The following is a 14,835-nucleotide window of genomic DNA, read 5'->3' as shown; positions in this document are numbered from 1 at the left end:
GAAGAAATAGAAGAAGCAAGTCAACGGGGTAAGGATGTGTGGTATAATTCTGCCTTCATAGCATTATCATCCACAGAGCGTCTTCCACAAGAACGACCATAGTTTTTATTCACCATGGATACCTTGTGAATCTGTAACCACAGCAAAGTAATGTAAACAAGATAACAAAGTGAAGTTTCAAGAAAGAGAAAGTGGGCAGACAGATAGTTGACAAGAAACATCTTACTCTAAGCCAAACAGGATCAAGGGAGCAGTTTTGGAAAAGAAGAGGTTGCTGCACAATGAGGCAGTGGTGTAGAATGGTAGACCTTTCGAAGGAAAGGCAGCACAACATTTCAAAGTTCAAAGGAAGGTGGAAGCGGGAAGGCCCTTGTCAGAGAAAATGTCAGACTAGATTCTATCTTCATGTCCAAAGATCTTGTGAGAATAAAAAACCAATCTCCACATTAATGTAGCACGCTTGTACCTACATAAAATATTGTTTCTTTTATCTATTTTCTTTTATTTTTGTGAATTTCCAACGTTACGTTGGCCCTCTGTTCATTGGTTGAGAGCTTATTTTTCCAAACCGTAAAAGGCCCCAAAATGAGCTCCCTTTTTCCCTAATGCACCCCACCCCAAAACCCAACCCAACTCCTTGAAGTCCATTATTGTGTGCTCCAACTCAATCTTCTACAACACAACCTTTTCCTTGATGGTCACTGCCTCCACCCTCTCTTAACTCATTACCAAACTCCCTCGCCCCTCTATTAACTTCCTTGTCACCCTCTTCTTTCCAGAACCGCATTTCCTTCCCCGACCCCACCATCCTCTAGCCACCAACTGGGCCATGCTCCTGGAGTACGGATAGCCACAAACGCCGATGCCTCCATCAAACTTTTAGTACCCCATGGCCTCTGTCCATACTTGTACCTTGCTTCAAAAGCCATTGTCACCCTTGCCTTCCTCAAACAAAGTGGCTAGACCACCCTCTACTATGAATACAAAGCCCTCTGCCATCGTGATCTCCCCCCTCACTCCGCTTCGAGCCTCCTTTTCCTCTATCATCGCGCTTCCATAGCCATTATCCAATTTGACGACTCCCATATTATTCGACGACTCCCATATTTCCTTCCCCTCCTTCAACATCACTTCTAAAGAGGCCTGTGAATTGAAGGCTTTCTTCTTGTCCAAATGCCCGATGATGACAACGATGATGACGGTGGGCAACGAAGGCCCAGATCCCCCCCGCCAAAGGAAATCCCCTTGCTTCTCACTCTCCCCTGCCACACTCTCCCCTGCCACACCCTCCCCTCCCCCACACTCAAGCTCCCATCCTGGCCCTAGTTGTCAACCACCTCCCAACCCACCCCCCACTGGTGCCCATCAACACTCCTTTGAACCCCCCACTGGTGCCCATAAACACTCCTTTGAACCCCCCACCCTCCACACAAAACTCATAGAGGGAACCATCTTTCCTTCTTCAACCTCTTCACCCACTACCCTACCCATTTTTCCCTCACCTTCCACAATCCCTCCTCCAGTTCCCTCGCCACCCCCTTCCTCCCTCCATCTTGGATTGGCCTTGCCCATGCGCGCCCAACAGATATTCCCGCTACATAGGCATGACCATCCACTCTCCTTGAAGCCTCGCTCGACACTGCCCCCTCTTCCTCCAAAACCTCTCCACCTAAAATACCTCAACCAATTTACCTCCCTTCACCCCCTGGAGGAGGAGGTGTAATGTAAACCATGCTAAGAGCTTCATGTAAAAGATATATGGGATGATCGAGCTTACGACATGTATAATGCCGGTCATGAGCATAAGCCTAGGTGTACATAAAATTAGAAGAACCAATTTTGGGCCCCCAATTGTTGAATGGGTAGTCAGCCATTGTAAAAAGAGATCTCATGTATATAAGTGACTTGGGAAATATGAAATAAAGAGAATGCAGAGGAGAGGGAGAGATTGAGTTCCTTGCGAGAAAACACACACACACACAAGAGATTGCAAGACACAAGAGAGTGATGGATGGCCGAATTTTCTTCTATCTTTTTCTCTTCTCTACAGCCATATAACTAAAAGATAAGAGTACATACATAAAGGGAAAGTACTCTCCTACAATAACATACAATGGTCAGTCCATAGTGTGAACTAGACTATATCAGCTGGCGCTATGAAAAGTCCATAGTCCAATAGCATAATAGCTCAAGTCTAGCCTAGTAATGGTCATGTAGATCAAGCTACCCAGTATGCGCATGTACGTAGTGGGGTCCTCCAAAAGCTCACTTGTATCTATGGAGAGCTTTGTGCTCTACTCCAATGGCATTGAGATAGGCTTACATCCTATCATACCATACTTGGACAACATGTCCAAGCCATACTACCTCTACAATAACAAAATTCCATGAAGTGATCTCACCACTTCTATCCCCAAGAAATACTACAACTCACCCAAATCCTTCATCTCAAACTTCTTCTCCAAAAGCCTCCTGATATCATGTATGTCATCATCACTATCACCACACTGATAATCAAGTCATCCATATAGATAACTAAGCATGATCCCTCTATCTATCTTTTTCACATAAAGTAAAAAATCTGCATTGGATATCTGAAATCCAATGGTAACCTCGATCTTTTTAAACCATGTTCTGGGTGCCTGCTTCAAGCCATACAAGGCTTTGCGTAACCTGCACACAAACGCTAGGTGTGCATCACTCTCATAACCTGGTGGCTACATTATGTATACTTCTTCTTGTAAATCACCATACAAGAAGGCATTCTTTATATCCATCTAATGTAAATACCAACCCTTTCCTATAGCCATAGCAATGACAACTTTCATGGTTTCTATTCTTGCAACCGGGCTGAATGTCTCCTCATTGTCAATGCCATAAGTCTGCACGCATAGTCCTTGGCAACCAATCTTGACTTATACTCACTGAACCATCAGCACTATGCTTGACCTTATACACCCACTTACATCCGATTGCCTTCTTTCGTTAGAGGCAAAGGCACTAACTCCCATGTTGCGTTTTCATCCAATGCTACTATCTCCTCATTCATGGCATCTTCCCATTTCTTATTTCCAAATTCCTGCTTAAAAAAAGTGGGCTCCAACTTATGTATTTCTTGAACCATGTAAGCATAATGATTGAATGTATATTCATCATATCTCAACCTGTCTACAAGGTACCTAACACTCGTAGACCTATGTACATATGGATCACTACTATGTGTCCTCAAAACAACCTTGGTTCTCTTTACACCAGAACTAACCATAGAAGGAATGCCAAGCTCCTAATCAAGGCTTTGCTTAGAGTTGCTAGAATCACCATCCACATATGAAAGACTTTTGCTAATAGACCATGCACAAAAGATTGATCTATCTTTTCCTTCCCTTTGCGTCGTGATACATGTGTACCTACATCTATCCTCAACATGCCTGACCATGGACTAACACACCTGGAGTCCTCTACTAGAGGACTCCAGGTCCACTAAGCACCTATGATTACTACTCTACATGTGGTGCAACATCAACACTTCTTACATCTGCATCTTCTACTACCTTCACTATTGGTGCATACTCGTCACTACTCACCTTGTCAAAGACAACATCTATGCTTACTCGCATCTCATGCATGGTAGGGCTATAACATCTATAACCTTTATTCTCCATAGCATAACCAATAAAGATGCATTTCTCTACCTTTGGATCGAACTTTGTTCTTACTTCATCTCAGGAAGATACACATATGCAATATACCCAAAAACTTTCAAGTGAGACACATCCGGTCTTATGCTTGTAAACTTCTGTTTAGGCATCACACCATGAACAATTGTAGTGGGTGTCCTGTTTATAATGTACGCAGCAATTGCTACTACTTCTACCCAAAACTAATGTGGCATATTCTTTTCAGCATCAAGGCACGTGCCACTTCTGCAATGTGCCTATGTTTTCTTTCTACAACACCATTCTATTGGCAGAGTGTACCTACATGATTTTTTTGCTTTCAATAGATTGAAATGTGGTATGTCGCTTTACTTCCAATCTCAAACATCCAGCATAGTTGCTGAGGTGAATGAGAAACTTATTGAGTCTATCTTGAAAGAAAAAGCCTCCACAAGAACTTTTAACATCTTTACCATGTAAGTTTGGCAGACCTCTAAGTCCTGCATGTGTGTGTGTGTGTGTGTGCGCGCACGCGCATGTGTGAACTACCTCTTAATACAATTCATCAAACTTTGGTAGGTGGATGGAGAACACTCTACCAAAGGAGACTTTAGAGAAAGTGTGGTTCCTAGATGCCCTTTAGTATGATTTTATATCCGTGCGTCTCTCCAAGGACTCTAGAGCTATCATGAATTTTCTTGGGAACATTGACATGAAGGAGCATCTATTCCTGTTCCTTTCGATTGTCGATAGGTATACTTGTACTCTTCCAAATAGCCTCGCTCTTTGTGATTAATTTTTAGTTGTAGACATCTTTAGTTTAACATTTGGATTCCTTTGAAGGGGACATTGGGTTCTCTATGTGCTGTACAACCATCATATCAAGAGAATGACACACTTGCCATGGGATAATAATGGCATCATCTTTTTTGACCCTATGCCACTAAGTGACACTCAACATTATCTTCCCGTGGTTCATCAACTAAGTCCTCCTCCTCCTCGAGCACAAAATCACTAGAATCATCTTCCAAGCGAATCCATCCGTCTATACGAGATATCAAAGAAGAGAAAAATGACGAGAAGAGGAAGGAAGCCCACTTACCAGTCATCCTAGTTTACCACCCGTGCCTAGTTTACTTCCTAGTTTACCATCCATGCCTAGTTTACTTGACACAGAGCGCTCATTCCTAGGTTTTTTCTACTTTACTGGCCGGAATAGTTTAGTTCCTAGTTTACTTTATACAGAGCGCTCATTCTTAGGTTTTTTTCTAGTTTACTACCTAGTTTACCACGAGCTGCCCTAGTTTACCTTGACTTATAGCCTTCACATTGGACATATAGTTTACTTTGACACCACACACAAGAAAAACATTGAAGGGCCTCTCCCTAAAAAATCTCTTCTTATTCCAGAATTCTGCACATTTCAAATTTTGATTATTCCTTCTATATCCACCTAAAAGTTTGTGCATGTCATTTTATTCCTTCCATATTCACTAATTGAAATTTATTCCTTCTTCAGCATGTTTTCTCACGCCGTTCCCGACTCTACGCATTTCACTGGCCCTAATTTATTGTCCCTATTTTACTGGCCCTAGTTTACTTTTGCATCGGTGGCCATGATTTGCGTGCCAACTTTTGCATCGCCGCTCTACCATCGATTTCATCTGACTGGGGTCTTTAAGACCCTGTGGAATCTCAACCTGAGAAATTGAAGTAGGAGGTAAGTGGTTACAAGATGCCATAAATCAAGATCAAATCACGGAAGAGCTACAAGAAGCAATGGCTCTGGTGGTGTAAGAGCTGTAGGTCGCCATGAAAGCTCAAACAAGAGTTGTAGAAGGAGAAGACCAGTTAGTGAGTCCAATTGTGCATTAAAGAAGCACAATAAAAAAAGAGGTACAACCACTATGGAGTAAGTAGAGCAAACAATCATTGAAAAAAGAGTCCATGTTTGGCATGCAGGATGCCAGCATAGGATTCCGAGAATAGTCATAACCCTTAGGGTCCATTTACATATCTAGTCATAGTCTTGGAGCTTGTTTACATGGTGTAAAAGCGGAATTGTAATTCTTGAATAATGTATATGATAGACACACACACACACACAAAAAAAAGCCGTGGATGATTTCTCAAATTGGGTTCACTGCCCACCTTCGACTAAAACATTTTGTAAAACTTTTCAATTAAGCATATGAGAGTAATCGTACTCGAGCTCGTTGGAAGCTCAAAACGAGGAATTGTTTGCATGTGTGTTGATCTCGATGTTACATTCGAGATGGATGTGAGAGCGATTGGCTCGTCACATAGGTGCACCGCCCGAGCGTTGCGGTGCTCAAAGTGATGTCTAGTGGATTCTAGACATGGATTGACACATGCATAAGCGGCCTAGGGAAGTCTAGGCACATTTGAGATTACACTCCAATTTCACATTGAGGGGGAGTGTTTCAAGAGAATTTGTGCATATTGCAATGCTAAATTGATGTATGGGTGAGTGAGAACACCTCGCTTAAGAGGGGGTGTTGAAATATATAAGCTCGACTTATGTGTGTGTGGGAAAGCACTCTAAAAGTGCTAGATATTGTGTAGTGTGAGTTGTGGCCACTAATGCGGAAAAGAGAGTGCAACATGTATCACTTTTGGTGTGAGGCTATTTATATTAGAAGTCTCACTGTATGGTATAACAATATGCATATGCAATAGAAGAGCATTGTTGAGTGTGCACTCTCTAGTCTCTCTCTCTCTAGCTATGGCTTTCTTAGTGTGGTATAATCCACCTTAGTGTTATGCTTAATATATTGCACAACACCATGATTAATCCCATATTAGGAAACTTTAACAGAGTTTGCACATGGCAAGATGTGTGGGATGCTAGAGCTGCCCAGTGGCATGACTGGGAGGACCTATAGTTTGATTTGAACCCCATAGCACTGGCTGTCCTTTAAACGGTTGTTGCCGAGGCACTTCCATAGCAACGTCCCTAAATTTGGCCAACTAGTTGGCAAATTGGGCCTCAAACACAAGAAAACATGTGACTAAGATTAAGGGAATAGACCTGCAAGTGCAACAAACCAACTGGGTGGCACTCATAACGTTTGGTCATTGAGGACTCAGTGGCAATGTGGACACGTCGCACAATTGAGGTGTGGAAGGCTACCTCATGCTTCAAGATTAACATATTTATTTGGAGGCATCATAAGCTGGTGTGACAGACTAGGTAAACAGACTCCTATTTCACACCTATGCCCACTGTCAAAGACGCACAAGGAATCTGCTTTTCATCTTCTTTGGGCTTGTCCTCATGCCCAAACTCTGTGGGAATGGAGTCAGACAGTGGCTCAGGATGGCGAGCACGCAACACCAATTCATATGGAAGCAAGCTCTACTTGGGGAGAGTAAGAGCTTGAACCCAACCCTTGTGAGCATATGGCCTTGGATTCGCTTACACATCATGAACCAGCTTTGGCTCATTCGCAATTAGATAGCATTTCATCAGTGCCCTAGCACTTATCGTATGGAGTGGAAGCATTATACCTTAGTGTTATGAAAAGTGATTGAATGAATGACTTGTCCTATTTTGATTTGTTAAAGAAAAGCATTTATCGAGCCGTGGGAACGATCGCCTAGGATCTAGTGACAAAAAGGTGGGGCAGCGCCAAGTGGGGCCCAATTCCAAAGTTCTAAAAATGCGTTCACGCAAATAATAAATTAACAATAATGAGCAAAGTGCACGGAATTTGTTTTTTCTGCGTTTTCTCGAAATTCGAAAATTTTTATGGGAACTCATCAACCCCCTTTTCATCGTACACAGTTTAAGCCTTTGTTTTGATCTTGAGCAGATTCTATGCTCACTCCAACACGTCTCACACAGCCTTCCCTTCCACGTTTAATAAATAATCCCCTCATTAATCTCGCTTCTTAATTATGTCCTTTCTCATGGAATCTTCTTGTGAAAAAATTAATCCCCTTTTTTGGAACAATAACTTATTATTAATATATTAAAGGCTCCAAACTTAGTCCCATTAACTTATTATTAATATATTAAAGGCACCAAACTTAGTCCCATTTCCTCCCTTTTTTTAAAAAAAACCTTAAAAATTTTATTAAGTGGAAGGATGTCACACACTAAGTCCCACATTTCATCTTCCCATTCAAAAGAAGAGCTTCCCCACCATGAAGAGCCGCACACAAGGCAGTTAACTAGGGATGATGAAATGTTAATGCATACTGGATGTTTTGAGTGCTGGCACGTATATATACATGGGATGATGTTAGAGCTAAATCCCCCAAATTTGAAAGAAAAGCAGCCAGAAGATCTTCATGGCTCTCGTGGAGAACCCCTTGGGAAGAAGGCCAAAAGTTAAGATAAAATTAATCACATTCTATACCCCCCCCAAAAAAAAATCAAATTATACAGATGAATCATCAAATTTTGAGAAATCAATGCATTGATTTAACCCTATGTAATCATGTCTCAATGAGAGTTGCATACATTTTTCATTATTATTTTCTCTTCACAAAAAAAATAATTTAGTTTCTCCAAAAAGTATAAAGTTAATTTCTCCTTGGTTTTGCTTTTAATTTTAAAATTTTAATTTTTAAAATCCAATTTAATCATGTAGGCCTAAAAGAGGGCAAATATTAACCACCAAAAATTAATGTAGAATTTTCTTAAAAATAAAAAGAACAAGGTTTTGTGTTCTTTTTTTCCTTCATATTCCACAAAGAAATGCACTCAGTTATATATATATATATATATATATATATATATTCTTTTTCTGGGAAGGGTTAAACCACTTTCACATGCATTTTCTTCCTTTATTTTCCACAAAGTAATATTAAAAAGGGAACAAACAAAGGAGAAAAAGGAATGAATAAAGTGATTATTCAAAGCTAACTAACTACTAAGGGGCCAACTTAGTGATACCCTACCAATTTCAATGGAAGCCTTTGATTTGCTCACTCACAAAATAATTTACAATTTTATGCCACCACTTATCTCGCAAAATCATAAGCATATAAATTCTTCGAAATTAAGTAAAAATAGTATTCAAAACTATCAAAATTCTGCTACCAATAAGTGTTGCACAAGAGGGGAAAATTAAACGAGGAAAAGAGCCACTCTTTTTATGGGTTTTTTTTTAACCAATCTAATTTGACACCTCAACAAAATTGTCACATTATAATGGAGTGTATACATTAAAAATTTAATGCGCAATTGAGATATCATAGAGGGGGTGATATTATAGGGTAAAGGGGCCATATTAGCGACATGTTGGAAAATTTTAATGAAAGCCTTTGATGAGGCACCAAACAACAACATTTTTTAATTTAGTGACATGTAACAAAATTTCAATGAAAGCCTTTGATGAGGCACCAAACAATAACATTTTTAAATTTTTGATGTAGCTGTCTTGGCCACAATGGAGTGATACTAATTTTAGCATCGATTCGTTAAAATTCAATATTCAAACTATTAAAATGATGTAAACCGAAATAATGGCACCCCATGTGGGAACACATTTATTGGCTCACACAGAGTCATTACAAAAAATCAACCAATGCACAAAAGGCATCTCATCAAATTTGTTCCACGATAGGACCTTTGCTTTCATCAGAGTTATCCATGTAAAGGGCCCCTCTACCCTAGTGCCAACGTCCATCGTTTTACTCGCCCGTCTACTCTAGGTATCCATGTAAATGGCCCTTCTACCCTAGGTATCCATGTAAATGGCCCCTCTACCCTAGTGCCAACGTCTGTCATTCTACCTTGGTGCCATGTAAATGGCCCCTCTACCTAGGTATCCATGTAAATGGCCCCTCTACTCTAGTGCCAACGTCTGTCATTCTACTCGCCCCTCTACCTAGGTATCCTTGTAAATGGCCCCTCTACCCTTGTGCCAACGTCTGTCGTTCTACTCGCCCCTCTACTCTAGGTATCCATGTAATGGCCCCTCTACCCTAGTGCCTAAGTGCGACGTCTTACTCGCCCCTCTACTCTAGGTGCGGGTGCACACAACACACATCTTTTTTGAAAAACCAATGGAAATTAAGGGTTTACAAAATTTCCTTAATGGAACAACACACACACACACATCTGTTGTTTAAAAAAAGTGGAAATTAAGGGTTGACAAAATTTAGTGAGTGGAGAAATTTAGCCAAAATCACTTAAAATTTTATTTTCTCTTTAAACAAGTGGAAATTAAGGGTGGAGCAATCTTAGCCAAAAGGAAAAATTCTTCGATAGTGTGGAGAGCTTAGGGTAAAGAAGGATTAGTAAAAAGAGTAGGTGTATTAAGGTTAAGATGATGATTAATGGAACAAATCAGAGCAGAGCTCATGGAACACCTTGATGATGGTGGTGTGGTATTCTTCAGGGTTGAGGCAGAGGTAGCACTGCAGGAGCTGCTGGAGCTGGCGCGGGCCGCGCAGCCGCTTCGCCACCACCATCTCCACCATAGACTCCTTGAAATCATGGTGGGGATCATAGGAGCTCTTCACCATAGCCACCGCACTGCTGTTCTCCAACCCTTGATGCTCTCCTTCTGATGATGCTGAGGATGATGAAGACCCACTAATCATGCTTATGTTGCCATTATGATTATCGTAATAATCACTAGGTACTTGAACCTCCCATGAAGAAGATGATACCACCTGCTTCTCCTCATCATCAGCAGCAGCATCATCATCATCATCATCATAACTACCCCCTAATCTGCTTTTGGCACCCTTAATCATCCCTATATGAGGTTGAACCGCACGTTGATTAGGATCTAACTGCTGTGCCTCAATGCCACCTTGATTAGGATCTAATTGAGCTTCTGCTCCTTTGCTCCCAACCTCACCAGCTAGCTCATGAGCTTTCTCCTTGCTAACTGCATGATTAGAGCTTGATTTCATCCCTCTTGCCCTCCTAATTAGCGCCGATGAACGTTCTTCTTGGTGCAAAAGCTTAATCTGGGGTAGATCATTGCATGCTTTTGGCTGCTTTAATCCATGATTAGGAAGATTACCCTGAGGTAAGTAGTTGCTAATCCCCACATCAACATGTTTGACACTTTCTACCTTCTCTTTGAAGGCCACAAACTCTTGGATGGGCAAAGATGGAGCCATGGGCAAAGATGGAGCCATGGCAGTAAACTTCTTCCTTCCATGGAAAGCAGACAGAGGAGCACGTCGCAGCCGAGGATTAATGTGATCACCATCAATGGATAATTGACCATTACTCACTAATTTGTCACCAATACAATCCACCAATTGATCTTTACCACCATGATTGCCCAGCTTCTTCTGTGCAAGAGAAGCTCTAAGGTCAGCCAAAGAGATCATATTATTACCCATGCTAGGAGAGTCCATGCCATCAAAGTTAATCTCAGGAGTAGCATTCAAAACCAACTCTTGCATTTCACTTGTATCAGCAGTGCTAATAGTATTAGTATTAGTGCTAATACTACTACTAATACTGGTGCTTATCAAGGGCTCTTCTTCATAATTTTTGTTTTTCTTCTTTTTCCTCCTCTCTTCGAATCCTGCATTTCTCAACCTGCACTCTACTTGATCAACATCCAAGCAAGCCTTTTGTGTCCTCATTGCTGCTGTCTCTTTACCCATATCCACTGCAAAGTGTTTAACCTCATGAGCTTCATCAGTTCCATCAAAATGCTTGACCACATCATGTGCAGATTTGCAAACCAGGCGTGAAACCATGTTGTTGCTTGTAGTGGAAGAAGAAGAAGCAGCAGCCCCATTCACACTGCTCGGCTGCCACCGGCGCCACCCGTGCCTGCTGCCGTCTGCTCTTGCTTCTGTACAATCCCCTGCTGCTTTCTTCTGCTTGTGTTGTGAAGTCATGGTGGCTCTGCAGGTACACCCGGCATCGACAACTGTGCAAACCTGTATTTGCTTACCCTGTTTTAGCAAGCTTCCATTTGATAATCCATCTTTAATACAAGTGTTTGATTTGGGCTTATCATCTGAAGGATTATCCTTCACACTTTCTGCAGAAGACCCTGACTTCACCAGCTTCAAAGTTGTAGATCTCTTACACACAAATGGAGGCTCAATAAAACTGTCATCACTTGTAGCTTTCCCCAAGGTCTCCTTCTGCTTGTAGAACCATACATGGGGTGTAACATGCAGGAATTTGAACCTCATTTCTCTCTCTTTCTGTGTTGTCTAGGCCTTCTGCCTTGTCTCTGCCTCCATTAACAACAATTAGGGTGCATGTATGTTCCTAATTTGCTCACTTAATGAGCTTCTGCCTTGTCCCTGCCTCCATTGACTGCCATTAGAGTGCATATAAGTTGGTTATTTGATCACTCAGGAGCACCACCCACATGGCAATACATTGAGCCCAAGGGTCCCCTCAGTGCCAAGAATGTATAATGATGTGCTAAACAAGATTAAGAGAGAAGATTAAAGGGGTTTGAGAGGCTGGCAGGATAATTGATTGAGAAGGCCAAAAATGAGCAGAAATCTGGAGCCTCAAAGCTTACCTTTCATGCTTTATGCGCCCAAGTTGAAGCTTAAACCTGGTCAGCATTCTTTACAGAGCTTTTGGAAGCTTTTTGGGACTGTGGTTTGAATTAACAACTACATAAGGGTCCCTTAAGGAAGACAGTGGAAGAAGATTATGGCCCCAAGGGGAGAGAAAAGCTGTACCAAAATTTTGCAAAGGGGAATCTTGAAGCAGTAAGAGGCTGCAAAAGAGAGGAGTTTTAATGTACTTACTGTGGTTGCAACTTGCCCTTGTAGAGGAGCAGTACTACTGCATACATTAAATCTCTTTCTCTCTCTCCTTCTCATATATATATATATATATACTTCTATATATATAGAAATATATATATCTTTCTATATGGAGAAATATATATATATATATATATATATATATATCTTAATGTTTTGCTAGGTTAATATAATAGGCTTTTGGAGTAGATTAGTATACCGTAGGGCTTAGCAAATTAACATAAGCTCCTCACTCTCACTCCTCTTACATATCCCCTTCTCTTCTTCCCCCTTTCTCCCTCTCTTTCTAGTCTACCATTCTCTCACTTCTCTTCCCCTCTCTCTCTAGAGACTAAATAAACCCTTCCCCATTCTACACAATTTCTTCTCTCTTTGGTTTCTTGGGATTGTTCCTACGACGTTAGAAGAGCTTCTCTTCTTCTCTCTCTCTCTAGAGACTAAATAAACCTTTCCCCATTCTATACAATTTCTTCTCTCTCTCTCTCTCTCATACACAAACTCTTCTCTCTCATACACAAACTCTTTTCTCTCTAGACAATCTCTTCTAGACTCCTCTCCCCTACAAACTCCATTTTCCTTCCCTCTAGAGTCTACACAATGGATACCTCTCTTGGCTATCTCCCTCTTACAAGTTATGTCTCTCTAGATGATCTCTTTCTCAACTCTCTTGACTCTTTCTCTCTCTAGAGAATCTCTATTAAGTGTGTTGGACTCTCTTGCCCCTTCCTTTGTAGACAGTCTCTCTCTGTCTCTCTCTAAGCAACCTCATCTCTCTCCACACAGATTTCCTCTATTTCTCTCGCTTTGTCTCTAGGCGATCTCTTTTCAAGCCTGCTCTCACGTCTTTGCAAAATTCTCCAATCTATCCCTCTAGGCAATCTTTCTTCAAGCTCTCTCTCTCTCTCTCTCTCTCTCTCTCTCTCTCTCTCTCTCTCTCTCTAAACAAAGTTGAAACTATTTTTCTCTCTAGACTATTCTCTCAACATTCTCCTCTCTAGGTAATGTCTCAATATCTCTCCTCTATATCTCTCTAGTAAATCTTCCTTCAAGTCCTCTCTCTCTCTCTCTCTCTCTCTCTCTCTCTCACACACACACACACAGTTTCCCCTTAGGAGACCTTTTCTTATTCAAGACTATAACAACTCTCGCTTTAGGCAATCTCTCTTCAAACTCTCTCTCTCTCTCTCGCTCTCGGAGGTCTCTCTTCAAGCCCCCCCTCTCTCTCTCTCTAGGCAATCTTTTTGCAATCCCTCACCCTCTCTCTCTCTCTCTCTCGGCCATGATCCACCCGAGTTCAAGTCCCACCGCCCGTTGGTCGTATATGCCCTCCCCTCTCTCTCTCTCATGTTGTCTCTATCTATCTCACATGATGATATGAACCCATGGCCATGATGTTGAGTGACTCGAAAGTTGGTGAGGAGAAGAAGCAAGGGATGGATGGGGGGACATAGATCATACGTCGACCTTGGGGGGGGGGGGGGGGGGGGGGGGGGGGGGGGGGAAGTACACGCTCAGAGTATGCTTGTAAAGTCAAGACAGCATTTACGAAGTGGCCTGCCACCCTACAAAATTCACACAGGAAGCGTGGGCGTTTTTAACCTTTTTAAATAAATCTTCGCTTTTTCTTTTTTTATTTCCCCTTTTTTTTTTGAATCTCGCCTTCACGAGAGTTGCCTACTTGGCCGCACGGAGATGGAAAAGTTAAAACCTCTTTTTCCCCTGCAGAATTAAAAAAAACATGTAGTTCCAATTTCTTTTTAATTCCTTTTTCCCTAAAGAATTAAAAATATATACTTCCAATTTCTTTTTTAACATTTTTAGTTGTTGCTTTTTTGTCCTTTTTTTCCCACAAAATTTTGAATGCTCCCGTGCCATAGTGGTCATAAATTAAAGAGTATATGGTGGCATCATTGCATAGAAGGGTTAATAACTCCAACTCAAGGACATGCATGTTATTGGAAATTAAAGATCTTCCTCCCCCTTTGCTTTCATTTCATACTTAGTGGCACAATTGTTCACAAACAAACCTCCAAACTATATACAATGGGCTTAGAATGTTCTCTCATATTTACCTCTAAATTTTAATTTCAAAATTTCATGCAGTTTAATTCAAAGTTCTTTAACTTTTCCCAATAGTTTTGAAAGATCTTAAAGTCACGAGTTTTATGATCTCCATAGAAAAATGATTTTTGAAACCATTGCTTGGGCAGTATCCTTAGGCTAGGCATGAGAAAGCACAAAACACACCAAGTGCAATTGCCCAACCACTTGGCGGCTAGCCGATTTCATTTTGGGCAGCAGCTCCTTCAACCCAGTTCCCACGTAGTCTAAAACTCAGAATCGCGACTACAATTTAGGAGAGACAATTAAAGAAGATAAAGACAAAAGCATCTTCTTATCTTGCGGCTGTGAACTCGACACATAGAAATGTTGA

General features: G+C 41.3%; 1 protein-coding gene across 1 annotated transcript; it reads right to left on the bottom strand.

The window, feature by feature from the left end:
• Window positions 1–9,687: 9,687 nt before the first annotated feature.
• LOC147607954 (uncharacterized) lies at window positions 9,688–12,448 on the bottom strand. The gene is made up of 2 exons (XM_086790000.1): window positions 12,149–12,448; window positions 9,688–12,045 (listed from the first exon to the last, which is right to left on the bottom strand). Exon 2 carries the CDS (start codon window positions 11,805–11,807, stop codon window positions 9,966–9,968), a length of 1,842 nt encoding a protein of 613 aa, XP_086646126.1. The 5' UTR covers window positions 11,808–12,045; window positions 12,149–12,448; the 3' UTR covers window positions 9,688–9,965.
• Window positions 12,449–14,835: the final 2,387 nt, after the last annotated feature.

Source organism: Cibotium barometz, chromosome 54 (assembly GCF_041138505.1).
Source record: "Cibotium barometz isolate CiBa-2024 chromosome 54, ASM4113850v1, whole genome shotgun sequence".
In the NCBI taxonomy this organism is placed as follows: Eukaryota; Viridiplantae; Streptophyta; class Polypodiopsida; order Cyatheales; family Cibotiaceae; genus Cibotium; species Cibotium barometz.
The sequence above is the reverse complement of the archived record's forward strand: the minus strand, read 5'-3'. Positions and strand labels throughout refer to the sequence as shown.

Bases quoted from the DNA above. Each gene is read 5' to 3' on its own strand.
- LOC147607954 (XM_086790000.1), bottom strand. From the start codon at position 11,807: ATGAGGTTCAAATTCCTGCATGTTACACCCCATGTATGGTTCTACAAG.